The sequence below is a fragment of the Aristolochia californica genome, unplaced genomic scaffold (assembly GCF_029961685.1).
Source record: "Aristolochia californica isolate CCGP_79_NKW_82.1479 unplaced genomic scaffold, dmAriCali1.0.hap1 SCAF_4, whole genome shotgun sequence".
NCBI classification, from domain to species: domain Eukaryota; kingdom Viridiplantae; phylum Streptophyta; class Magnoliopsida; order Piperales; family Aristolochiaceae; genus Aristolochia; species Aristolochia californica.
In genome coordinates, this window is record NW_027182103.1 from 40,837,267 (window position 1) to 40,863,786 (window position 26,520).

General features: G+C 37.7%; 4 protein-coding genes across 5 annotated transcripts; 3 read left to right on the plus strand and 1 right to left on the minus strand.

Annotated features, from left to right (window-relative positions):
- LOC137963340 (WAT1-related protein At4g01440-like) lies at window positions 1-2,541 on the plus strand. Its single transcript, XM_068810475.1, has 8 exons — window positions 1-61; window positions 127-195; window positions 278-359; window positions 468-530; window positions 616-934; window positions 1,171-1,329; window positions 1,885-2,036; window positions 2,151-2,541. Exons 1-8 carry the CDS (start codon window positions 1-3, stop codon window positions 2,263-2,265), a joined length of 1,020 nt encoding a protein of 339 aa, XP_068666576.1. The 3' UTR covers window positions 2,266-2,541.
- Window positions 2,542-9,555: 7,014 nt separating this feature from the next.
- On the plus strand, window positions 9,556-11,646 carry LOC137963894 (WAT1-related protein At4g15540-like). The gene is made up of 6 exons (XM_068811126.1): window positions 9,556-9,870; window positions 9,973-10,035; window positions 10,140-10,458; window positions 10,626-10,784; window positions 11,064-11,215; window positions 11,340-11,646. Exons 1-6 carry the CDS (start codon window positions 9,674-9,676, stop codon window positions 11,464-11,466), a joined length of 1,017 nt encoding a protein of 338 aa, XP_068667227.1. The 5' UTR covers window positions 9,556-9,673; the 3' UTR covers window positions 11,467-11,646.
- A 112-nt stretch (window positions 11,647-11,758) lies between these two features.
- Window positions 11,759-16,233, minus strand: LOC137963893 (ATP-dependent (S)-NAD(P)H-hydrate dehydratase). 2 transcript variants are annotated; one of them, XM_068811124.1, is made up of 12 exons: window positions 16,080-16,233; window positions 14,144-14,429; window positions 13,927-14,003; window positions 13,702-13,811; window positions 13,505-13,619; window positions 13,358-13,420; window positions 13,102-13,265; window positions 12,934-12,995; window positions 12,588-12,654; window positions 12,322-12,390; window positions 12,062-12,190; window positions 11,759-11,971 (listed from the first exon to the last, which is right to left on the minus strand). In XM_068811124.1, the coding sequence occupies exons 2-12, from the start codon at window positions 14,379-14,381 to the stop codon at window positions 11,935-11,937; spliced, it is 1,131 nt and encodes a 376-aa protein (XP_068667225.1). In that variant the 5' UTR covers window positions 14,382-14,429; window positions 16,080-16,233; the 3' UTR covers window positions 11,759-11,934. The 2 variants fall into 2 exon arrangements, with proteins under 2 accessions (XP_068667225.1, XP_068667226.1); XM_068811125.1 differs by having other exon boundaries at window positions 16,074-16,233.
- Window positions 16,234-20,956: 4,723 nt separating this feature from the next.
- On the plus strand, window positions 20,957-23,131 carry LOC137963895 (uncharacterized). The gene is made up of 2 exons (XM_068811127.1): window positions 20,957-21,489; window positions 22,493-23,131. The coding sequence occupies exons 1-2, from the start codon at window positions 21,012-21,014 to the stop codon at window positions 22,570-22,572; spliced, it is 558 nt and encodes a 185-aa protein (XP_068667228.1). The 5' UTR covers window positions 20,957-21,011; the 3' UTR covers window positions 22,573-23,131.
- The last annotated feature ends 3,389 nt before the right edge of the window (window positions 23,132-26,520 follow it).

Below are 26,520 nucleotides of genomic sequence, written 5' to 3' on the forward strand. Positions count from 1 at the left end.
ATGCTTAGGCGTGCAGACTTCTTCTCCGATAAAACTTGCAAGTCCAGAGAAACACCGCACAGTTGCGTTCTGAAGATTTTCTTCATAGCAGCAGTAGTGCGTCTGTGCATCATTGAGTTCTGAGAGGAGTGGAAGAGGAGGTACTGCTTGGAGAGAAAAACGATGGGCTTTTCGTTCAAAAGTACTGCTTCACAGGTCGCTCCGCATGCTAGCTTGATTTTTGTTCAGATGAGCACTGGAGGTTATATTGTGCTCAGCAAGGTTATGCTCGTTTCAGGAATCAGCACTCCGGTCTTTCTTGTTTACCAATTCCTCGTGGCCACGATTTTCATGGTAGTCATGGCATTAATTTTTGAGAGGTAAATCACACGAAGGCAGATATCATTTGAGTAAATTTGAATTCCTCGTTGCGGCAATGAGATATGGGTTAATTCCTGTTTCGTTTCTCTCTTTGTTCCTTGTTACAGAAGTAACAGACCCCCTCTCACAATTCCAATCTTGATCAGGATTTTCCTTTTAGCTCTTCTTGGGTAAAATTCTCTCCGGTGCGACCCAGTTTTGAGTTTCATTAGTTTTGCATTTTGAAATGGTCGTTCATCTTTTGATGATCTCCAGGTTGACAATGTCCACAAACTTGTTGGCAGCTTCCTTGTTCTTCATTTCCAGCACGATCCAAGCAGCAGTGTTCAACATGGTACCCGTCTTCATCTTCTTGATATCGATCACCTCAAGGCAAGAAAAACTTGGAATAGAAACCTTGTCGGGTCAAGGCAAGCTTTTTGGTATCCTTTTATCAGTCTCCGGAGCTCTGGTTCTCACTCTCTGGCACGGGTCGTCTTCTTCTCGCCTCACCTCTGGTTTGGGGAATTGGCCGCTCGGGTTGTTCATGGTTGTTCTTGGAGTCCTTTGTCTTAGTGCATGGATCACGTTGCTGGTGAGTAAATCACTCCTTGTCATCGATTTCACAGATTGAACAGTCCTGGCATCTCTCATCTCTCAAACAAATACTGATACAGTAATCAGAAAACTAAATTACAATTTTCAAGCCTTTTTTATTGAAGGAGTAAAGATGAAGAGATGCTAGGACTGTTCCTATCTTATGCTCTGTTGTATTACTTTTATTGCTTCTCTTGATCCAAGACCTGGATGATATTAACCAAAAACTTGCAGGGGCCAATGTCAAAGCAATACCCAAGTGATATTTCATTGAACGCACTCATGTTCTTTTTCGCAACGATCCAGACTGCTTTGATAGCTCTGTTCGTAAGCCCTGTGCTTTCTCAATGGCAGCTTAAATGGAGTTTGGAGCTTCTAAACATCTTTTTTGGAGTAAGTAAATCCTTGCTTGAGAATCTAAAGGACGGGTTGATTTTATTTTAATTGAGAGTTCTGTCTACAGTGATCCATCTCCAGACTCCTTAGAGAACGAGTTTTTTAATCTATAAAAATATACAAGTCCACTTCCTCCCCCTAAAGTCTGGACGCGCTTTAAGGAGAGATGACGAATTGGATAGTTCAAAGTCAGCCAGCAGATATACCAGCGATGGCTGCTTTAGGGTGTATAAATGCTGTGTTTGACGCAAAGCTGGTCCCCGTTCAGAAATATTTCTGCGTGTTAATGGACACGGAAACGAATATATACAGGAGTGTGAAGGATCTCTAATTGTGATTAAGATTTTTGTTAAAGTTCCCTAAGAAAGACAAGTGCTTCAAACCCCAAACCTCCTATTAAAAACTGGGGTAAATCGATAAATGAAGCATTGAATAAGAAAAAAAGATTTAACCAAAAGTTAACACAGGTATAAACTCGAAAGTGAAAAAGAGACTAAAGAAAATTCACAATATCCTGAAACTTACATTTTTGAATCGTCTGTGGGCGGGCAGGCAGTGTGTTACAACGGACTGTCGAATCTGTTCATCACCTGGTGCGCCACCGTGAAGGGCCCGACCTTCATCGCATCCTTTTCACCCCTCGGCCTGCTCTTCGCCACCCTTCTCGAAACCCTTTTCCTGGGCCAGACTTTGCACATGGGAAGGTACTCGACCAATCGATCCATGTCATTTTCCGCAATTATTTTTTGTACTAGTCCCAAAGTTAATTAACTGTGTTTTCTTGTCTCCGTTTTTCGTTTTCTGGCCTCTTCTTTCAGCGCTGCTGGAGCAGTTTTGATCGTCTTTGGACTCTATATCTTTCTGTTCTCGAAGAGCAAGGAAGAGACCCAATATTACTTCATGGACGAAGAAGCTTACGTTGCTGAACCATGAAATCGGGCGTCAAACTTTTGGAAGATTCAACGACGAAAGGTACAGCAATTTCACCCAGAGAAAGTGAAGATAAAGCTCTGGTCATCCACCTCCGTAATTGTTTGCCTCCCATCTCTATTTTTCTGTACAAAACAAGCGGCACCAAACAGATTTAAAATTCAGTAGAAAGTTAGAAACCATGTTTGTACAGAATTTCATGCTTTGAAGAGGATGATCAGAGAGCCAACAGCGTAGGTGTTACAATGGATCACATAATTTTTGGTCCACTTCTTTAGATTAGGCATAAACTATTACCACATCTATGATTCCTACATCGCCCTCATTCAAATTGGACGTTGATAAGTGTTGGAATATTTATTTGTATCGACCGGGCGTCCTTGTATAAGATCCGTGGGATTCCTTTCCTAAAAGGTTAGAATATTCTTAACGCAATGGTTTCAACAATAAGCTTACTTTTTGAATGGGGTAAAGTTAGCATTGCCTCGTGCATGCCCACGATGAACCTAAAAAAATACACAAAAAATATACATATCGTCTCCCCTCCCCTTCCCCTTCCCCTTTCCCTTTCCCTTTCCCTTCTCCATCTTCCTCTCCCCTCTTCTCATCCTCCTCTCTCCTCTCCCTTCACTTTTATTGCACCTTCCATATCTCTTATCCTTAGTCTCCTTCCTCTCTCCCTCTCCCCCTTCCCTTCCCCTTTTGGCACTTTCCCTCTTTCCCCTCCTTTTTCTCTTCTACTCTCTTTCTCCCCTCTAGCCCTCACATGTCTCAAGCTTCGCCCGTCTCCCTCTGCCTCTTCTCATTTGTCTCTTCCTTTCTCTCATCCACTCCCTCTCTCTCCCTCTATCTTGCTCCCTCCAAGCCCCCTTCCCTCTTTGTTCTCTCCCCCTCCAACCTCCATCTCCTCTTAGTTGGTAGTTGATACATCATAACATACTTTAGATACCAAAATTAGGAAGTCAATCGAAAGTCCAAATCGTGCACATTGATAGATGATCAAAGTTGGAGCTCGATCAATGTTTAAGATGAGATTGTACAAGGACACCATCATAATCAAATCAGAGAAGGGTACCACCTAACCAAGAGAGATGGTACATTGTCGACATCTGACATTATAAGAAATTGCTACCTAAGCAAAGGAAGTGAGATATAGTTATGACATCTTTAAGAGAGAAGGACAAATAAGATGACTCTTGGAAGATATGGTCAAGCTTCAATGTCATTGATGTAATAACTCTATGATTTTTTCTCTTATTGGTGAAGGGTATACTTGTAATTGATGTATCATTTATAATTATAAATAAAGTTTAAGAGAGAGGATTAGGGATAACAACTCAATCCTAATCACTCCCTCTTTTTGCATCTCTACATGTACTTGTTTTCCCTTCTCTAGCCATCACCTTTCTCTCCCTTCTTCCTTCTCACTCTCTCTTCTTTTCCTTCTTTTTTCTCCCCTCCATCACTCTAAACCTGAAGGTCTAGACATTATGGAGTCGTGAAAACAACAATGACATATGTGTTAAAAATTAGTTAATAGTTGTGACCAAACTTTAAGTGCCTCAAACTCTGCTAAAATTTGGTAGAAGAAGTAGCAACAAGTAGGTGACTATAAGGTTACTTCATTATCACCCTTGGACCTTCATGCAAAATATGAGGCCAAATCCCTTTGTCAAGCACCGACTGGAAGCTAGCTATAGGGTTAAAGTTAGTGAATCAAGGAAGGTTTTAATTCACCTACCAAATTATTCAAGGCTTTAATCAAGCTCGTATGTGGAGATCAGATTAGAGGAATAACTTCGGAGATAAGACCTTACACACTTGAAATTTTGTAAATATTTTGTTATTTGTACATACATTGGTGCCATTTCATGAACCAAATCTCTTTATAAGTTGGCATTTTGTGCCCACTCGTTGAACTTGTTTTGCCTCTTATATCTTTGTCCATGACTCGAAAAAGGAAAATAAGTGCCAACATTTTGACTTCTCAAAGTGCAAAGAAGAACATTATGACATTTCTCATTGATCTTAAGGCTACTACAATTTTGGAGAAAATCACCTTGCAATGGAAAAAGCCGTTTGTAAACTGTATCAAAACCCATCTCATTGCTCAGGGACACCTAATCTAAACATGATTTGGCTTAACTACTTTGTAGTCCGAAAAACCTATTACAAGCTTCAACAAAATCTATCTGGTTGATTTGAGTTGCCAAAATCAAGTTTTGGCTAATTTACTTTGTAAGGATGCCCTACCAAAAAAAAAAAAGAACACCAATTTTAAATCCCAAAAACTAACATGAGAACACGAAAAATTAACATATGGCTATATCTACAACACTTCTAAACCAAGTCAAACTAATGGCAAATAAATGATACAAGACTAAGAAGTCATCTCCCTCAAAGCCTACATGATTGGGTAATGAAAGACTGAATTATGCTTATAAAAGCAACGCTTCCAAATGGAATCCAACCATGCAATCAAAGATTTGAGAATCAAGGTCTTCCTACCAAAATAACACCAAGGAGATGGATTCTTTCGCCTTGGCTTGGGTGGATTCTTGCACCTCGGATGGTTTTAGGAGTCTTTAGCTTTGAGTTGATTTTTTTTACCTCATCTAGGGTGAATTCTTTACCCTTGTTTTGTGTGGATTCTTTTGCCTCCTCTTGGGTGAATTCTTTAATCTTGGGTTGATTCTTCGGCCTTCAATGTTTTTTTTTTTTTTTTTTTTTTTTTTTTTTTGCCTTGAATCGATTCTTTTAATTTAGGTGAATTTTTCACTTTAGGGGATTCCTCATCTTGGTTGTATCTGTCCATCACATGAAGATGGATTTTTTGGTGTTGACAAAATCAATTCTTTTGATTTGGGTTTATTCTTTCATCTCAGGAATGTGGCTTGAATCTACATATTCCCCTATGACAAAAATGAAGTCTTTACCTTATAGTTGAATGAAATTGATCTAGGCCTTCGATACAAAAATTGTTGTAACTCTCTTTCTAGCTTTAGAATGTTGCAAGGTGTTTAGAAGTTGGCTAATAAATTGGACAAGTTAGATGAACACAGACTCCTATTTTGAAACTTGTATTTATTGACACTAACAAAACAAACAAAAAAATGTGGGACACCTTGCACCCATAAGATCACAACTATTGGATTATATAATCTGTTGAGGCCTGCTCTTGGGAAAGCTTCAACATAGGCTGACCATGGCCTTATTCATGGTGGCTATCTGTTAGGACCACTTTTCAGTAAACTAAATTTTAAAAAAAGAAAAAAATCCAGCATAGAAAGGTCATCTCTCGGAAGATAGGAAGAGCAATGTTGTCATTGCATGAGGAAAATCAACTCTTACATCTCTTTGAAGTAGATCGCTCCCTAAAAGCTTCTAATAAAGTGGAAAGAATAGGCTCACTGCATTCTCCTTCTAGTCTATGGAGTAATAGACTCATCGGGTTTGCAACCACAAACAAAAATCTCTTCTCCTTGGTAACTAATGTCCAAATTTGAGCGTTCAATGGTGTTCTTTGTTGTTTCTGTCAAGGTTCAATTGGAGTCATACAGTTGTAGTGATGTGTGACATAGAGGGGAGGAATATTCAAAAAAAAAATTCACAAAATCAAAACAAAAAATTGCTTTGTTGATTCAGCTAATGCTAAGCATACTAAAAAAAAAATACCTCTAACCAAAGTTGAGATGTTTTTTCTATCATTGACCTTCCTCTCATTTCGAGCATTTGCAACCTTGAGAGCAGACATGGCTTGGCAAGATGGAAGCCTTATGAGTTTAATTAGTTAGACCTAGGATCTAATGGCATAAACCAGAAAAGGGCAACCTAGTACACACAAGCCTCTAACATTTCAAGTTTGATGTCTTCCAACAATAGACCACATTTTGATACAAGTTTGTTTGAACATTACAAGAATTGTTGGAAAATAGTCACTTTTCAATTGACAAGACCCTTCCAAATTCACATATTATAGGTTGGTTGATGGTCTATGATGCATGTAGAAATTGGATGACTTTTCTTATGGTTACAATGATAAGAGACTCTTCTTCGAATACTTAGAAGCTTCAAATAAAAATGTCCAAGTGATATAAGAGCAACCCACTACGATTCCGTCAAAGTCATAAGCTCCATTGCTCGACACATGACACCTTTAATAAAAAGGACAAATAAGAGAACACATAGAAGCTTGGAAGCCATGAAAATGTCGGTAAGTTAATACCTTAACATGTGATACATTCTCTATTGATTAGAAATATTCAAAGATGGAGAAGATGATCCAGCGGAGGAGAAAAAAGTGGGTGGTTCAACCACCCACCCTTAACCTATAAATAGAGGCCAATTCAAAGAGGACTTTGAGAGGAAATTTTTGGGACAATTTAGAAAAATTTGTGTAGGAAGACTTTAACTCTTTGAAAAAAAAGCTATGTGGCCCTACTCACACACCAAACTTTAACTCATGCCTGAAGTCCTATTAGAATTCTATAGTAGTGGGAACAAGCAATGCCACTACATCGGTATCACTCTTGCACCTACCACACACATTATGAAGCCAAACCCTCTTGTCAAGCACTAGGCGAAGGTTGGCGATAAAGTTAAAGTTAATCAATCAATGAAAGTTTTAATTCATATTTTAGATCGTTCAAAGCTTTATCGAATTAGAAGAACAACTTTAGATACAAAACCCTACACACCCAAAAAATTGTAATCACAAATAAAATTTTCACTCTGTTTTTATGACTAAAAAAAATTGTCATGGGTATGGCCACCTTCTAAGGACAAAATAGCTTTAAATCATTAAAATTTGTCAGTAAAATACTAATTTAAAAATGGCGTTTTTCATAAAAATTGTATTTAACAAAGAAATACAACTTACATTGTTAAGTACCTTTTATTGTAGTGATTGATAAGAGTCACTGTAGGAAAAGGAGAGGGGAAAATAGTTTTCTAATGAAAGAACAAAGAACTTGTTAGGAGGAGCAACTAATTTGGAGAAAAAAATATCTAAGGGAGAATCATCGACTGACATTTATGTTCAAATCACAACCTTGGCGTCTAGATACCATATTAAAGAGAAAGTTTGAAATTAGAAATTTGAAATAAATCAATAGATTGATATCTTGTTACAGGTATATATATACACACACACATACACACATGGTATCAAAGTCTGACTCGACAAGTTTGTTTTATCAAGAAGTTTATTCTCTCCAAAATTCAAGTAAACTGAACTTAGGAGAAGTATTGGTAAGAGTACATTAATTGTTAATCTTCTAAACAAAGGTTAAGAGCAAGAAATCTTGTCAAAGCCATCAATATCTGTCAACAAAAGTTGGATCCTATATCGTCGACCAAAATACAAAGACTAGCAAGCAATCTCTGCAGTTTGAGGAAGAATGGCAGATGAAGAAGATGACATTTCGTGGCTGTATGCAGAGACACAAAAATAAAAACGTGGTTCGTTAAAGGGCATTAGCAGGGGAGGAACTAAAGCCAGATTAGCAGTCTTCCTCCATTTTGGAGTCAACAGGGAACACTAGTGTTGGGAGAAAGGTCCAATATTTGTTGCTTCCATCTCACCCTTGGCCTTGCATATTGCATCTTCTTCCATTATCGATTACAGACCTATCTTAACATATGGTCCAGCCGTGATCCATGGAAGGTTTGGCACGACGAGAGAAGATTACTGTTCCCCACTCATCTCAAACTGTGCTTTTAAAGAAAAAACCTTCTATAGTAACCATCAAAGCAATGAGATTCTGAAGGAGTCAAGCCCTGCCCATTAACCCGCACAGCCATGGCTGACTTGAACACAAATTTGGTTTTTCTGGGAGCTCCCAAACTGATCATGCTCGACTGCTGCGCCAAGGCTCTGTGTAAGGTCAATATTCAAGGGATAAAGGCTAATATTTTCTCTCAGAGATAAAGGAGAGATGCTAAAAATACATGGATTATGAATACTTATCTGCCTTAAGAGATTTCTCAACAAAAAACTCAGCCTTGTGGAAAATCCTTTGGTTGCTTCTTTGAATAGCATATGAATTTAGTTCTTCTAAAATTGCATGAAAATCTAAGCAACTTCAAATTGAAACCCTAGAATCCTTGCTCTGTTACCATGTTAGATTGTAGGATTTCATAGTCTTTAAAGTGTAAAGAGTAGGAGGAAAAAAGGATAGAAGAGAGAAGAGAGAAAAAAAAAAAAAAGCATTTTATAGAAGGGTAAGGGAGGTCTAACCACTCCCCTTTCTCCACCTCATTTTCTCTTTACCAAGTCCTTAGCTTATGAAAGTTTGACATAGGGCAAGACCAAGTCATCATGTCATGAGATTTGACACATGTTGGATGATGTAGATCATCTTCTGCTTATATGGAGTTCCCTATTGACACCACAAATCGTTCATGTACCTACTCCTTTGCTTATTTGGTGCCTAAGTGGCATCCAAATGATTTGGCACAATTAGCTTCATCTTGATCATCGATCGGCTTCAATCTCAATAATCATTCTGAATTTTGATCAAATTTTCTGATTTTGACCATTGTTGGACCACTTGAACAACACTCTATGTTTTGACCATCGAGACCTTTAACTCTGACCATTCTTCAACTTACGATCAAACTTCTTTAATTTAGGTCATCAATGATTTTAACCATTGATCAAGTTCAGAAGTTTTTGTGATCAAATTTTCATGTCTACAAGAATTAATGTTTTTCTTTGTAAAATAATTATTATGATTAAAAAAAAGGTAATAACAACATTTGTGATCTTCAAATATACTTTAACAATAGTGAAATTTGACAATTATAATTGGGAAATAACTTTTTGTTAGAATGAACATTTTGGAATGAACCTAGACTCAACATGGTATTTTAGTAGTCATTTTCCGCTTGAAAGAAAGATTCTCGTTGGCTGCTTAGCAAAAAAATTCATAACCAAGAATTTTTTTCAGGAGCCTACGAATCAAGATGATAAATTTCTGGAATCTGAAAATTCTGAACCCCTCCCAGATGTTCCACTTACCAAACACGTAAACAGTGAAAAACCTCAAGAAGACGATTGTTTCGGAGTGGTGGGCGAGACATTCGTCACCTAACAGTCTCCACTCTTCCCACTTTGCTCTCCTCATCAAGCTCACTTTACCACACGGCATAAATGGGAATTCTCAGTAGTCTCCAGAGACTAGATATATATCCAGATTTTTAATTTCAAGTTGATGCTCTAGATCCACCATTCAAACTACCGCCATTGTCTTGCTGTGGTCAATGATGAAGCGCGACAGATACTAGAACAAGTGAAGTTGATAAGAGGATGCTTCTCCCAACATAAGAACAATAGCCTTCAGAAAGAGGACTGTAATGGAGGAGCGAAGCACCTTGTAGGATAACTGAGACGATAAGTTTCATATCCACAATGGCTTCCTCTCTATCTGGAACTGCCACGAGGATAGCTCCGCACGCAGGCATGATCTTCGTTCAGCTCGTAACTGCAACTTATTTCGTGCTGAGCAAGGTTATTCTCGTGCAGGGGATAAGCTCCACCGTCTTCCTTGTATATCAGTTCGTGATTGCCACCCTCTTCATGTCGACCATGGCATTTATCTTCGAAAGGTGAAACAAAAGCAACCCAACTTGATATGCAAATATTCAAAGGTTTTTTTTTTTTTTGCCGATTCTTAGTTCTTTTCTTCTTGGGTTTTTCTCTGGTTGCAGAAGGTCCAGACCTCCCATCACAAAATCAATACTGGGCTCTATATTCTTACTTGCCTTAGTTGGGTAAGCAACCGATTCGTATTCCTGCAAGTCACTTATTTCTACTAAAAAACTATCTTTGTGTAAGCAATCGGAGTTAAAGAATGAGAAGAACTGATGGCTTGCAGGATCACGTTGTCACAGAACCTGCTGGCGGCATGCCTGTACTACATCACCAGTACAATAGAGACGGCAGTTCTAAACATGATCCCCATCTTCACTTACATTTTGTCTGTCTTAGCAAGGCAAGAAAACCTCGAATTAAACACCTGGTGGGGCAGAGGGAAGCTTTTCGGGACTGGGCTATCTGTCTCTGGAGCTCTCACCCTCATGCTCTGGAAAGGCTCTGTTGTTGGATTGCAAAGCACTAGCACTGGAGATTGGGCAATTGGATTGGCTATGGTAGTCGGCGGGACTCTAGCATTCAGTTCATGGATCTTGATGCTGGTCAGTATCTCTCCAAACCTTTCTAGCAGCATCTTCCTTAAACCTTGCTGGTCATATTGATTTACTGATTACTGAAAAATAAATTTCTTTGATTACTGAAAGTTGTTTTGTGATCATCTGAATTCTCCAGATACCCATGTTCTGATAGACTTATTTCTGATCTCCAGAGACCCATGGTAAGAGCATTCCCATCTGAATTCTCCTTGATTTCGATAATGCTCTTCTGTGCGACGCTGCAACAGTGCGTGGTAGCTGCCATTGTTAGCCATAAAGCTTCTCAATGGAAGCTCAAGTGGGATTTGGAGCTTGTGGACATTCTCTTTGGTGTAAGTGACAACAGAAAAAAAAAAAACCATAACAGGAACAAAAAAGAATACATGAAAAACGATGAAAGTAAATATCAATTTTCTAATTGTTTTATTTCCTTCTTAATTTTTACATAGTTTATTAAATACCATTTCTTTGAAGATATTTAAAAAAAAAACAGAAAAACAGATAAAAGAAAAGGGAGCTTATGGAGATGCATCGTCGTTCTCGTAAGTCAATTGTGAGAAAGACTATCAACGACGAGTTGGGGTTTGAAATTGGGTTGTTTACACACGCAGGGAGCTTTGAATAGCGGATTGTCGAATGTTCTCTATACCTGGTGTGCGAACCTAAAGGGTCCAGTATTCGTCGCAACATTTTCACCATTGACGTACGCATTTGCAGCAGTCTTAGAGACGGCATTTCTCGGCTACACAATGCACATTGGAAGGTCAGTGTCATATACTCCATTTTTTCCACTGTTACAAGCTTAGCTCCTTCTCCGTAAATAAGTTTTCCATTCTGCAATTCCCTTGCCTGAGATGCTTTTGCCTCCGCGTTTTTTGTCCTAATAGTGTCGTGGGAGCAGTGATGATAGTTGTGGGACTCTACATTTACCTATGGTCCAAAGCAAAGGAGGAAGCTCAGCACTGTGTGGAGGAGACGGACGCCCTCTGTTCGACACTTATCTCAGACCCATAGCTCGCAATCGCAAGTGGCTCTCTTTCTTCTCTCCGACTTCTACTAGAATTTTCCCCGTCACATATTAAAATTTAAATAGCTAAAACTGTCCTTACTTCTGGAAGAAAATTCCACATTATCGGACGTATTTGAAAAGGATGACAATAGACGCCTACCCTTCAATCTTAATTGTTTTGTTCTTCTCGTTTTGTGAAAGTTTAACGAGTTCAGATTTACTAAATCTCATTCTAACAATAGATTAATCTCTTCTAATCAAATGAAAAAAGATTAATAAGACGAACAACTCAGCAGCTTTTACCCCTGGATGATAAACCGATTTCCATGATGCTGATGTACAAAGAAAACGAAAATTTGGATGACCCAGATACAAGTCGTCCTAAAGAAAGCATAATAAATGATACCTTTATTTTAAGAGAGACAACTTGTTTGGTATTCCCTCAGGAAAACAAGATCAAAATCCATTGCCTTCTAGTCAAGAGTTCTTGCAGGGCATATACCCTCCAAACTGAAAACAGAAGAGGAGAAAAATAGACAATGTTAAAAAGCAGATTGTTTTTATCATAAAATTCTACTCTCAAAGAAATGGACTGCTCACCTTTCCCCCAAGCACTCAATAATGTCACTAGTAAGGGCTGACCGCTTCTTTTTGTCAAAAGCAAGTGAGGCAGCCTTTCTTAGCAGTATGGAAGCGGCTATGCATCCCAAAACCAATGGATTTGTAGGCCTGGATCATCAATGAGAAAAATGGTACAATAGAAAAAATAATAATAATCAAATGAGTTGTCATAGATATTTTGACCTATAAAACTATAGCAGGGAAGGTGAATTAAGATTCGAAAAAGAATGGAAGAATACCTTTTACCATTTGAGTCTTCCTCGCCACTAGTCATCTGCTGCCTTGCCCAGGAACAAAACACTGCAACACTGCATTCACAAATAAACTTGCTTCTCAGACAATGGTTCCTGCTGTAGTTATTTCTCAAAAAATTAATAAATAAATAAAATCTTGCCATGATTTAATTAAAATCGTGCAAATGGAATAAGATGGACAAAAGAAAAAGGAAATTTTGAAAATAAATCAGCTCGGAGCAGGAAAACTACAAGTACTAGTCAATACCAACCTCCCAGAAAGGATATCACCTTGACCACCACAACGCCTAGGCGACCCATGGAAACTGATCATACCAACTGCATAAAGCATTGAAAAATAAGATATCTGTAAGATAACTCACCATCAATTGTGAAAATGGTACTGTATACATTAATTAAGCCATAAATGTAGTTGGCAAATACAAGAACTGAATTATGGAGATTGGTGCAGCCAACACCAACATAATTAGGAGTTTGGGAAGGGTTACCACAATGAGAATGAGGTGGATCACACATAATCACTCCAGTTATAAATCCTTCACATGGAAAGTATGTCACACAGAAAATAAATGGTTTTAGCAAAGTATATAAACCAACCTGTTTTCCCATCACTAATAAGATCAGAACTCCCTTTCCTTAGTATGGTTCCACCACCAATCCTGAATAAACACAGAAATCAGCTGTTGTCAGTAGGATAAGATTGGGAGCAGAGCTAATAGAAAGAAGCCACCTCAGTTAAAATAGATATCACAGAAGAGATTATACTTTTTTGCAAGTGATAACAATTGCTCAGAAGCATCTTCATCATTTACTTCACAGTCCAACACTTGCTCAACAAGGCGCTTATATTCATTCACATTTGGAGTGAGGACAGCTAAGGTATACCCTCTAACCAGGTTAAGATTGTTTGTAACAAGAAACAGACCGTCCTGTTTAAATCGGATATAGAAAAGAACAAATATTAAACAAAAATGTAACTATTCCTTAGGTTATGTGTAAGAAATTATGAAGACATACATACCCCATCAACCACAATGGGGATATTCGATTCGCGTGCACACCTCATGATTTCACTGACACAATCCTAGAAAAAATCCACAAGATTATTTTCTCCACCAACAAAAAGAATAATTACCAACTTGAACTTTTTTAGGCAACAGAGACAGACCAGAAGAAACGGGTCCCTTCCAAGACCTGGACCTACAACAAGACAGTCAAATCTTCCCATCCACTTAGCAACTTCAGCTAGAACCTTATCAGCAACTACTGCTTTTTCATCATCCCTAAATTTTTTTGTATTAGAATTAGTGTTCTGCCTGCTGATAAAGTTAAGTGCAAGAAAAGGTCATCATCATGGAAACTCACCTTACACTGTATGATTCTTCTAGGACAGGGTGGACAATCAACTCAGGGCTATAGGATTTTATAACTGTTGCTGCATCTTTGGTACAGAAAACATGTGATAGATCGGCACCCTGGATAACATGTTTCACAGGGTTATTATGTTCCCACTATGTTCCTTGATCTGTAGTTATAAATTAGATAATGGGCCTTATAAAGATAAATGTGGTGTCAACAGCAAATACTAACAATCCTCAAGGCTGAAATAGCAGAGAAATAAGGTGCACCCGTATATTCACGACATCCGCCAATAACTGCTATCTTCCCTGCAGAAAAAACTTCAGTTGCATCCTTTCTTCATCCATCATATATACAAATGAAATATCCAGAAATAGAACACTTCAAAAAATTTATCAAACAAGTCAAAGGATCAACTTGTTTTAATAATAGAGACAAATAGACTTACCAGCCTGACCTTTATGTCGTTTTAGGTCAAAGGTTGGAGTAATTCTTCTCAAAATATTCTCAGCATCAGCATCTGAAATGGGCCTACCCATACATTGTATGTTTTGCATCTTTCCAATGCAAGTTTGATTGTTAGATCCACACAGAGATCTAATCAGGAACTGTTTCCTCCTGATAATGGTGGAGGGATCCAGTATGCAAGTGTGCAGAGTATGCAAAAGATTTAAAGGTTTGTTCATGTCATGCTTAGCAAATGCATGAGATGGGAGTATCTAATGCAACTCAACCTGTAAATGTATGAGATTTATAATTAGTCAAGAGATAACAGTTACATCACACATAAGAATGTCATATCATTGAGGCAATATAGAAACTTCAGCTTGAATACCAACAAAAACAAACATGCTTGGATCTTCAAAACAAAATTTTGTACATAAAGGAGCTTCCCAGGAGATATAACATAGTTACAATCTTCAAAGTCATTAAAGAAATGTATACAAATACCAGTAAGTTTAGCCCATAAAAAGGAGACAAAAAAAGGAGGTGACGATAATAGGATTTGCAGTGGATCACATGAAATGTGAACTCAATGGGAATAACACCTTGACACAAAGAGGATTGTTCATTCATCTCCTTTGATGCTCTGTACAATTACTTGCAAAGCAAGAAGACACAAACATCTGAAAAGATGGGTGGTCAAAAGCAAATTTATGAATGAAAAGGGATAAAGAAAACCTTCTAATTATATCAGCTATGCATAACTTACATTAAGAACCCTGCAAAACTAACATACCTTTAATAACATATATGCTGGAAGGTTACATGAACACAAAAAGTCAGTTCAACAACCAGTTTTCCCTTAAACACGGCTCAAATTGAGCTTTAGATAACAAGAAGAGATTCAACAATAATGTTAAATACTCACATGCATACACACAAAAATCCATTAGAATAGGGTTTCCTAATAACTGAGTAGTCCTAAACGCAGGACTGAAACTAGGATATCATAACTGATCCATACCTAGGGGTACTATGTTTTATCATCTGTAGTCTGACAATATGCTATTTGCACTGGCCACAAAATTTAGCCAATACAGATAAGAGACAAAAATCCATAGTGCGAAAGATAATTCTAATTCTAAATAAGAACAAAAATGTCTTTCTTCTCTTTTAATATGTAGAACCAGAAACTTAATAAGAATCTTCCTACCAAAAAGAACAAATTTCCAAACGGAGCTGAACTCAAAATTTTCAGCTCCCAAATCCTGGTTCAACAATAAGGTAATTAGCACACATACTTATATCTATTGCATAGGTTTCTCATTGTAGAATTCAAAAACTATGAAAATTATAACTTTAACAACGGTAACGAAGTTGATAATAAATAATTTAGCTAAAGAAGCCAAAAGGAAGTAAAATTGAAGACTTTGAAGAACATAATGATTCTCGTTAGTTGGTCCTTAGAGTATGGAGAAAAAGAAAATATATATTTTTCACTAAACTAGAAAGTTATTGAGATGAAAAATGAGAAACCCAACCCAATGGTTCCAGACACGAGAACCTTTTGGAAAGAATGGTATGTGATTTCATTCTGAAACCACACCGACCCAAAGTTTTGACACTGAATAAAAACCTACGGAGTTCACAAATGCATCCCGTACTACTTTGACTTGGCAGCAAATCACATGCCTGGTCTTCTTTCTGTACACTCTTAAAACTAAGAACATGACATAAAAGACAGGAATTAATGGAAGTAACCGTCGAATAGCAAAATTTAGCAAATCAATTGACAGAGAACGAAATGGAAAAACTAGAGCATTCAGAAAGCTAGATAAATTAACAGAGAACGAGATATCTATTTAGGGTGTGTTTTCCGAGACATCGAACTAGAAGAAATCGTAATTTGGAAGATGGATGGACGGCTTCTACACCTGTACCTGAACAACCTCGATAGAGAACAAAGTGAGAGACCAAAAATCTGTAGGTATTAAGGAACTTGTAAGTTCTTGCCCTTTTTTCTGTTATACGAGCGGGAGTTGATGCGTCAATGGAACGACACGCACAATTACAGCAGCACAGCGAAGCAGTACTCCAAGCAATTACTTCATTGATGGGAAGAAATTTACAAAAGCATTTTATGTCGATATGGTTACTTCTACTTTTAATTTTATTATACTTAGCCAAGAACACAACAACTGAATTGTCACATTAAATCCTAAATATTTAGAGATAAAATCAACAACTCAAAGCCCAAAAATCAAATTCTTCAACTAATATATTTTGTGATATCGCCTCAAAATAAGAAATCAACTCGACTTTTATGGTAAAAACAACAACTAAGGATTACTTCGCACTCCTCCAAAAATATATCTCCTCTAGCAAACATGAAGATTCATCTTAATGTTGACTTACAAAAATCAACACAATCAAGCAAGTCTAATAACCTCCAATTTGTTAGTTCATCTATACGTAAGTATAAAGTCTGTAGTCCCTTAATGGGGGTTAGTCCCCCAGATGGATTTTTGAAGTTCAAGTTCATGTCCAACATGAAGATCATGTCAGTCATGTACATGAAGATCATCTTCGTACTTGGTATTAGAGTTGACAACTTCATGTGCACCGGAAAACAGTTTCCAGTGTTAGTTCCCCAACATGAGAAAAACATAAAAAACAAGAGAATCCCTAAACCCATATAGTATACTTAATTAAAATATAATCCTTAAATCCCAAATTAGGTAAATCAATTACTACATGAATAAGTTATTTAATGTATAATTAAATATATTAATATATGTATTAATTGAATTAGATATTTTATTGTACATTAATATGGTAATTACATGAGCCAATGAAATATGCACATGATTAATTACAAATAATAAATAAATAACATTATAAATAACAAAAACGAAAGTAATACGTTGAGTTATTAATTTATTAATAACATATAATATACTTTAACCTAAAAATAAATAATTTAAGAGAAAAAATTGATCTAATAAAAACTTTAACAAACTAAATATTTGTACATAATATATTTTATGTATTATTAATTAATAATATATTATCACAAAATTTAAAACCATTGGTTTAATTAACTATAGCAATCAAATAATTATGCCAAAATAATTTATCAAATATTTATTTTAACAATATTTTAATTATGACTATTAAATCACTATTTTAATATAGTAATTATAAAATAAATATATTAAATAAATAAAAATAATTATTTTTATTAATAAAATTTATAAATTTATAATTTTTATGACGATAGTTTAATTTTCCTAACTTAGGAAAAATTAAACCATCATCATCTTCCTCAACGGCGACGGCGACGGTGCTCCGGGGTGGGGGGTCGAACACCGAGAGAGAAGAGAAGTCGTCGCCGAGGGAGGAAGGTCTCCCTCCTTCGCAAAGCCTCTCGGTTTCCCGTACTCTACAATGGAGGTCGAGAGGGAGACCAGAGAGGGACGGTGTAGACGAGAGAGGGAGCAGAGAGCTCGAGGTTTAGGGAGACGACAGAGGGGTTGCAGGAATGAGAGAGGGGTGCGCCAGAGACAGCCCTGCGCACGAGTCATGTACATGATTCTCAAAATTGGGTGGAAAGCACTTTACTGCCGTTTAATCTTGGGACATGAACTCTTGAGTCATGGATGATCATGTATATGACATGAAGTTTGGCGCTCCCACGACATCAGGACATAAACTGAGTAATGCGCATGAAGATCATGTCCCCCCCCTAAAAGTATTGTATAACAATTCTCTCCAATGGCCTAAGCCTAATTACAAGATCTCTTCATAATATTCCAACTACAAATGTAATGTTCGATCATGTGCAAACCTAAACATATATTAACTTCTTACAATAGAAGTATGAAGAATGTTTCCCATTTGTTCCCTCTCAAGATCATTTCTTAGACATTTGCTTAACAAAAGCTATCAGCTTTCACATTGGGCACTATACTTGGTGAACAATCATTCATATGAAATATTTGAAAAACATTATCGATATAGTCAATTATTTCCTCAAGTGTGAACTGTTTAGTAATAAGTTTTGCCTTATAACACTTAATATTACCTAACAAATCATTTTTTTTATCATAAAGACACATTTATAACCTATGACTTTCACTTATTAAGCAATTGTATAAGATCTCAAACTTGATTATTTGTCATAGAGTTCATCTTGTCCTTCATAACTTCATATCATAATTGAAATTTACAATCAGATTACGTTAAGTATGCCACATAGTCACTAAAAATTGTTGGTTTATTTATTCTAATTAATTTTCTTAATGTTGCATTACCAATCTCTTGTAAAAGTTGTTGTACAATAGGATCTACTTTTTCAAGAGGTTATCGTTCAATAGGATATATATCTTGTAAAAGTCATTCCTCGGCTAGATCTTTTAGAATATCTTCATCAATATGGTAAAAATTTAACAATTGATTGTTCAAAATTCACCCGATCTAGAAGTGAATCATAATGGATAATCGTTCTATAACTTACGAAGGAGTGGTATTAAAAACTCGATCTTCCTTAAAAACTATGTTATAATGTTTGGTTTCATCTTTCTGCTACACTAACCTAGTCATGTGAGCCAAGCATAATATATTGTGTTATAGTATCAGGCTCTTTAAAAGCTTCATAAATAGATCGTGCATTTGTTCACTTACTTTGTACATATCATAATATTTCCACTTCTATTCTATCCTAAAATTTTAATTTTAATTTTCAAATTGTTTATTTACATCTACTTTATAAATTTAAAAAACATCTAACGCTTTATTCTTATTATGAGCAAGTAAATCTATATATATCGTGAATAATCACCAATAAAATAGATGAAGTATTTCTTATAGTTCGAGTTTATATCAAGACAAACAAACGTCAATATGTATTATTTCTAATATGTCAAATATCCTCCTAGCACCCTTTTGTGTCTTGTTGGTTTGTTTGCCCTAATGTAGTCTACACATTAATCACAACTATAAGATACTCAAGGATTCCGTCATTTACTAATCTTTTAATTCTCTCAATCGAAACATGTCCCAATTTCCGATACCACAAAATGAAACATTTCTCGATGATAACATAACCTTTCATACTCATTTTTATTAGAAATAGTACAATTGTATAATGCAACCTCAACTTAGATGGTCAAATATGTAAAGGAGGCTCCTCTTTATGAAGATCATAGTCTAGGTCCATATAAACCAAATGAAAATTTTCTAATTCTAAGCCTTATAGTAGCTAACACTCAGCTCTGCTTTAAACCAGTCATCTTCAATCAATCACGCCTGGTCTTTCCGCTTGGGACCATCCATCTCAGTTCTCACTCGAAGCTTTTCCATCGGATTCCAAACTTTTGTTCTTGGAACTCGAGCGCCGATCAAAAAAAGGCCAAACAAGGTGGACTTTCCGTTGTCATGCTCAGCCCAACCACTCGCCTCTAACGAACAAAAAGCCGATATATGCAAAGCGTTTCACGATTCCTGCAAGACAGGGCTCAAACCCTCAAATGATTGTCGACGACAATAAAAAAGAAGAACGGTTCGGAAAAGAATGAAGATGGCGTCAGGGATTGGTGGTTTTCAGCACCGTTCACATCGCCCAACCGGCGAGTCGGCGACCAGACCAGGGGAAGGGGAACGATGAGTCGTTGCAATTATTGATCGACAACGACCGGCCACGTGGGTAGATTGTCTGTGCTTGTCTCGCTTTTCGCTTACGTAGCCCCGAGTGGAGTACGCACATGTGCCACACACTTCTCACGCGTCATTTTCTATCGTCTGGATGACATGAGCCGTCCCATCGAGGCGGGGCAACCCACATATCAAATAAGTCGGTCGGTGGGTTGGCCGGCCCCGGTTATGCCCGGTGGATGACCGACCGATGCTTACGGCCCCACCAACTTGGTAGAGCAAATGATAACTTCTCTTGGAAGTGGACCCGGCAGGAGTTGAAAGCCAATTCGATCACTTCATGTCACATGATCCTGCTGAACCACAAGTGGTTCACGGTGTCGCGTCTCTTTCTTAAACCCTCATGGTCCTTACGATTGGTCTTAATGTGTCCAAGATCGTGCCACGTGGACTTTCTTAATTTGAGTAAAGTGGAGTTGGGTCGGGTGAATATATAGTATACGGAAAAAGACAAATGTAGACATGACACTGTGCGTCACATGGTAGGGCCTCCAACTGATGTAACCAATTATTCCAAGTTCCAGCAATTTAATCGGATTACGATATCCGTTTCAACCGATCCGAACCGATTACTATTAAAATGGGCGGTAAAGATGTTAAAAACGGCTCGAAATTGAGCGGCTGGGATCTTACAACGGTTACCCATCTACCACCATGGTCCATAACGTGTTTTTCGCACGTGAAAGTCTCTTTTTAATGTCGTCCTCGTCCATGAATGTAAACATCGGAAACAGTAAGAGAAAGACGGTACTACCCTTGTTTTAATCGGCTTAAACTGAGGAAATATGGATGGTAGTTTCGTCACGACGATGAAGAAAGGCATGATCGGTTTCCCGGCATGACTACTCCTCGACGCGCGAGTCGCTGTCGCAAAACAAGGCCCCAGGGCCCACCAGGTACCCCACTTTTGTCTCGCCATCTGATTTTGTCCATCACTAAACACGTGGCTTTCTTTCACACAGTCTCTCTCTAGTACAGCTGTCAGGCTATGTCATGTGCTGGCATGTCATATGATATTACATTTTTGCCATGACAACATGCATGATAGCTGATGCCGCCTCCGTTTAAAAGCCCTCATAGATAGACAGAACACCCAGCACGGCACGGCACGGCACGGCAGAGACGAAAGAGGAAAAGGAGAGGAAGAGAGAGACGGAAGGATGGGAAGCTTATCTTCCGATTCAGAATCTGCAGTTTTTATGATAAATCCTGACTTTGGTCCGGATGAACATCTAGAAGGCGTAGATTGTGATCTGCGCAAGTATGAGAGGAAGAGTTTCTCGAAGAAAGATCCGTGGCTGAAGAAGAAGAAGAAGCAGAACCAGGTGTTTCTGGAGGGCTACGTCGAATCCGTCGAGGAGGAGGATCAGGACCAGGGGGTTACGAGGACGAAAAGTTTGACGGACGATGACCTGGATGAGTTGAAGGGCTGCTTGGATCTAGGATTTGGTTTTAGTTATGATGAGATTCCGGAACTCTGTAATACATTGCCGGCGCTTGAGCTCTGCTATTCGATGAGTCAGAAGTTTCTGGACGAGCAGCAGAGGTCTCCGGAAGCTTCTGCAGCTTCTTCGGCTGTGAACGAGCAGTGTCCGTCGACTTCCGGCCCGATCGCCAATTGGAAGATTTCTAGCCCCGGTTTGTTCCTTTTCTCCAGTTGTTCTCGTGTTTTCTGTGTATGATTATGAATGATATGCTTTACGACAGTCTGCTTTATCGTCTTAAGCTTCTTTCTGTGATTGTTTGGACTATGATCTCTGATGTAAAAGAGGTAGGATTGGTTTAATTCCTTAATGCGGATCAGCGGAAATCATTCCGATAGACAGGTTCGATTGTTACGAAATATTTTTTCCATGTACCGTTGATTACGAAATGTGTTTCATCTCTTTCTGGAATTTGGTGTGATATTTCTCTTTCCGACATTGCATTAATTCGAGTTATCTTTTTAAAAAGGAATAAGTGATCTAGGTTCAAATTTCCTTCTTTTTAAGTTTTTGTATGCTAAAAACATTCACGTTGCTCGTCAACCTCCTGCTGTCATATTTCTCAGAAGGACCCGGCTTTCATTTCGTTCAATTTATGGTTTATAATAACATTTTAAAGTGCTGTATTTAATTTTATGAGAAATTGGCTTTCGTTCTTGCAAAGTATCTGGAAAGATGCCCACTTCTATAGCTCGAGGGAGAGTTGGGAAAATAATTCGAAGTTTGCCCTTTCCATAGGTGTAACTGATGGCATATAAACAAATACATGGAGTGTACCCTTGTTATTTGATTGGGTACTATCACTCCTTATAATGAAAAGATGGCATGGTGAAGTTCTAAGGACTACCTGCCTTGTTTCTTTTCGAACATCAACTAATATTTTTCTATTGCCACTCACTGTGTAATGCTGTGATTTCTTCTCAATTATACTTTTATTTTGTTTTCTTCCTGTGTCGTCCTCTTTTACGAGTCCTTGTAAACCAGTCATTGACATGATGCCGAGGATAATTTTTTTTACTGAAAGCTTCAAGCAGAACTCTAATCTTGTTACAATACGACCATTTTATGATTTTTATTTTTATTTCACTTCAGTTCTGTTGATTTAACTTTTTGTTCCGTTTCGGTTCTAAATCCTGTTGGGAATTGCAATTCATCAGGTGATCATCCTGAAGACGTGAAAGCCAGGCTGAAGTTCTGGGCGCAGGCAGTGGCATGTACTGTTAGATTATGCAACTAAGGTGGTGGCCAGAACCTTGAGTTTATCCATTGATATGGATAATATATGCTTATCTGATGATATGGATGGCTCAAGGCTATTTTTTGTGGAGTGAGGTCTCCAGCTCGGCGGTACTTGGGATGTCCGTATATTCTTTCGCTCGCCGGATAGATGATAATGCGAGAGCAACTGAAACGCCTAATAAGACTTGGGCGATAAGAAAGAGAAGCTGATCGTAGATGAGAATCAGAGGAAGCACACAAGGACAGTCCTGCTGTGCAAGTTAAAGAAATGCCCGGATGAGCAAATGAATCTGACATTCGATTATTCGATTGTTAAATTATGCAAATAAAAAGTATTTAGAACTTGGAAGTTCAATTTATTTACTGAGCATCTGCTCCTATTCAAGTGGGAAGTGGTGTTCATTGAGTTGATGAGGTGAACTGAATACTTCTTTGCTTTATCTTAACAAATAAATCACCGTTATCCCAATATTCCGATGGGAACGACTGTTAACCAAAGTCTTGTCTTCGTTCTTTATATGCTTTATATGGAATAAAAAGTGGCAGTTTTTCCTTTATTACGGTTTTCTCGTCTGCTGTAGCAGTTTCAGGATTCCATTGATTGGTTTCTTGTTGCCTGGGGTAAGTTTTCTACTCTCCCGGTCGACCCCTTACCTCTCTGCTGTTATTTGAACTGAAAAAGTTCTGCTTTGCGTCGTCCTCGTGCTCGTCGCTAACGGATTTCTCACCAGGAAGCGACAAAAAACTTTTTGGACGTCAGAAGGCTAAGTAATATGAAATGGTTGAGATCATGGTGTCTTTTTGGTCGGATCAGAGATTCTAAGAGTAGTCGCCGAGTAGAGGACGAGCGCCACGAAGAAGGTATGGTTGAGATTCTCCTCATTTTGGTCTTTGAAATGCCACGATTTTTTACAGAATGTAACATAAAAAAAGAGGGAACCTGTCATTGGAAAAAAAATCGAGTTTTTAGGCAGAGTTCGTGCGAGGAAGAAGACGATGTCGCGTCGACTCGACATCAGGTACCCGAATCTGGGGTCGACTACTCACCCGTGGAAAGAGCAAACGCTGGCTTACTTGCTACAGTTCCCTGAGTCGTCTCGAGCTCAGCATGAGTCAAATTGAGTTTCTTCTCTCCTTGTCGATTTGTCCCAACATTATAGAATAAAAAACCTTTCAAAGTGTATTTTTGATCGGATTTCATCAAATTTTGATACAATCGTGTGGAATCTCGATGGTCGCAACAAATGGTGTAAATTTCTAGCCTCAACTGCCCAAGTTTGATGGGAAAGAAAATTCCAACTAGTGGAAGATTCAGATGGAGGTATTTTTTTCTGGTACCAAGAGCTTCTGGAGGTCGTTGCGGTTGATTTCTCAGAATTTTCTCTCTGCTGCAAAACCTCTTCTTCTTAACGTCTATTTCTTGCTCTTAATTCTTTAACTCTTCTAAGACTTTTGTTGGAGTTTGTCCCTAAACCCACGGAGAGAGAAAGAAGCATGGCCTACTTCCTTTCTCTTTCTTCAGTTCCACCCATCCGTTTTTTACTTTTATCCAACACGTGGTATCAAGGATTCTGGCATTCGAACGAGCTGAGAAGACGCTCGGCAGCCAGGAAGAATGCGACTGGAGAAGACGAAGACGACTGATTGCCAGAATCATTTTTTTATTTTTTTAAGAAATTGACTGTTTGAACCCACACTGGATTGGACCAAGTCCAGCCGACCCAAACCTATTTTTCACATCGAACCCGTTCAGGTTCACATGTTCAACCCTTCTTATATACTTCCATACCCGACTTCTTAGACTCTTTTTGAAGATCACAAATATAGGTGCTATTTGCATCTCATGGGTAGATTGACATGGTCGAAAACTGGTCCAAGGAGACAATAAGGGTCTGCTCTAGAAAATAAAATAAAATAAAATAAGAATTTGACCATTATTATTCCCAAAAATAGTTAATGAAAAGGAGAATTTGATCATTATCTTATTTTTACTAACTATTTTTAGAATAATAATGGTTAAATTATCATTTTTTTTTCATTTTCCATAGGGTTCCAAACAGACCCTAGAGGACTGACAAATGCTCTATTACATTATGCCGGCACAAAGTTCATGTAGGAAAATCATCCAAAGAGGTCTAGGACAGTGTTTGATGAAATCTATAGAGGAGAAATACCATAAAAAAGGTAAAACTTCAACCCCTCAAGCTTCATTTCAAAACAATTAGGATGACAAACTCAAAGAATGTTTATAAGTACTTTGAGAGGTTTATAATACTAGCCAACTAGATGATCAACAATGGTGAGACTTTCATTGATGAGGAGGTAATAGAAAAAGATCTCAGGTCCATCACAAGAAAATTCTAGCCTAAAGTCAGTGCTATTGAAGAATACAAATACTCGAGTAAGATGACTCTAAAGTTTTTTTATGATGATTAAACCTTTTGAACTTGTCTATAGGAATATGACGACGAGTAGGTGCAAACCCTAGAAGGTTACAATGGTGAAAAGGGCAATGGGCCTAGTAACTCTTGGATGGAAAAGTTTAAACAAAAACAGTCAAACACACCATCGTACTGACTACAAAGAGAAGAAAAAAAGAAAATTCACACATCTAAGTGTTGTGAGTACAACAAGTATGGTCATTACAAGTCAGACAATCCCATATTAAAGAAAGGAGGGAAGACACATCATGCAAAAAGACCAAAGTTGGAGATAGTGACTTCGACTCATAAAATGTATTTTTGCTTACTTGTGCGGTCTTTGTGGAACCAAAGAATAATGTCTAAGTTTTTTACTCAGGCAACAGTAACCACATGATAAGACAAGAATTTCTTTACAATTAGACAACACACACTCCATGGAGGAGAAATGTGACAACAATAGCCAATTTCTAGTAGAAGGGAAGGGGTATATTGGTATCAAAGCGAAAGATGACACCCTACAAGGATGTCTACTATGTGTCAAGGTCACATGCAACCTTGTTCAATGTTCAACAACTCATAGAAAGAAGGCATGATGCCCATATAAAGGGGGATGCAGTGCAAGATTCACAACAATAAGGGAGCTCTAATTGTCAAGGTATTTATAAACTCAAGTTGGCTATTTCCTTTATCATTTATATATGATACCTGTTTGGCTACCACTGTGCAACGAGACTCTTGGCCATGATACTATCAATTTGGACATGTCAACTACGAAAACTTGGCACTACTAGATTGGAAAAATATGTGCATCTCCTCCATTACAAATAAACAAATTCATTTTTTGAGTCAAATGCAATGATCATATTCAAGAAATTTAAGTATATATGTTCTTGCATGAACGAATTGGATGGTTGGAAGGCAAAAATCTGAACAAAAAATATTTGGATGATTCTACTGGTTGCTCTTTGTTCTTGAACTGCTTAGTTTCTTGAACTGTCTTTTCTGGGCAAGGAGATATGTGTACCGGCAAGAACCCTCGCGCAGTTGAAAAACAAAACTGATCAAACAGGAACTAATGTAAAAAACGCTTGCAACTCTCTTCTTTCTTCTTAGACTGTTTGGAATGCAAATCAAGCAAGTTTCATCTTACAAATTAATGCAATTTTCGTACACCATGGAAAACTGAAAACGGTGTTTGTTGAAGAAATTAGTTGACTTGTCCTAGTCTTTAGGAGTGGTTATGTTTCAGTTTAATTAGTTAAGTAAGAGTCTGTTTTGCATGTTAGATCTTGCCTATCGTGTCATGTCTATTTTTAGTTCTTTCAGTTGTGTATTAGTCTATTTTAAATAAACTGTTTGTTTATCAATGAATAATTGGAGGTTTATACTCTCATCTATATTCTGTTTTTTTATCAGTGGTATCAGAGCCAAAATCCATTGAGCCGAGCCGAAATATAGAGCCAAGCCAAAACTAATTGAGCTGAGCCATAATACTGAGTCGAGCTAAAACTAATTGAGCCAAG

Bases quoted from the DNA above. Each gene is read 5' to 3' on its own strand.
- LOC137963894 (XM_068811126.1), top strand. From the start codon at position 9,674: ATGGCTTCCTCTCTATCTGGAACTGCCACGAGGATAGCTCCGCACGCA. The intron at 10,036-10,139 runs GTAAGCAACCGA...GATGGCTTGCAG, and splicing joins TTCTTACTTGCCTTAGTTGG to GATCACGTTGTCACAGAACC. The intron at 11,216-11,339 runs GTCAGTGTCATA...TTGTCCTAATAG, and splicing joins TACACAATGCACATTGGAAG to TGTCGTGGGAGCAGTGATGA.
- LOC137963893 (XM_068811124.1), bottom strand. From the start codon at position 14,381: ATGAACAAACCTTTAAATCTTTTGCATACTCTGCACACTTGCATACTG. The intron at 14,004-14,143 runs GTAAGTCTATTT...TTTTTTCTGCAG, and splicing joins ACGACATAAAGGTCAGGCTG to GGAAGATAGCAGTTATTGGC. The intron at 13,620-13,701 runs GTGAGTTTCCAT...AAAAAAATTTAG, and splicing joins GAAGAATCATACAGTGTAAG to GGATGATGAAAAAGCAGTAG.
- LOC137963340 (XM_068810475.1), top strand. From the start codon at position 1: ATGCTTAGGCGTGCAGACTTCTTCTCCGATAAAACTTGCAAGTCCAGA. The intron at 196-277 runs GTCGCTCCGCAT...TGCTCGTTTCAG, and splicing joins TCAAAAGTACTGCTTCACAG to GAATCAGCACTCCGGTCTTT. The intron at 360-467 runs GTAAATCACACG...TCCTTGTTACAG, and splicing joins ATGGCATTAATTTTTGAGAG to AAGTAACAGACCCCCTCTCA.
- LOC137963895 (XM_068811127.1), top strand. From the start codon at position 21,012: ATGGGAAGCTTATCTTCCGATTCAGAATCTGCAGTTTTTATGATAAAT. The intron at 21,490-22,492 runs GTTTGTTCCTTT...GCAATTCATCAG, and splicing joins TTGGAAGATTTCTAGCCCCG to GTGATCATCCTGAAGACGTG.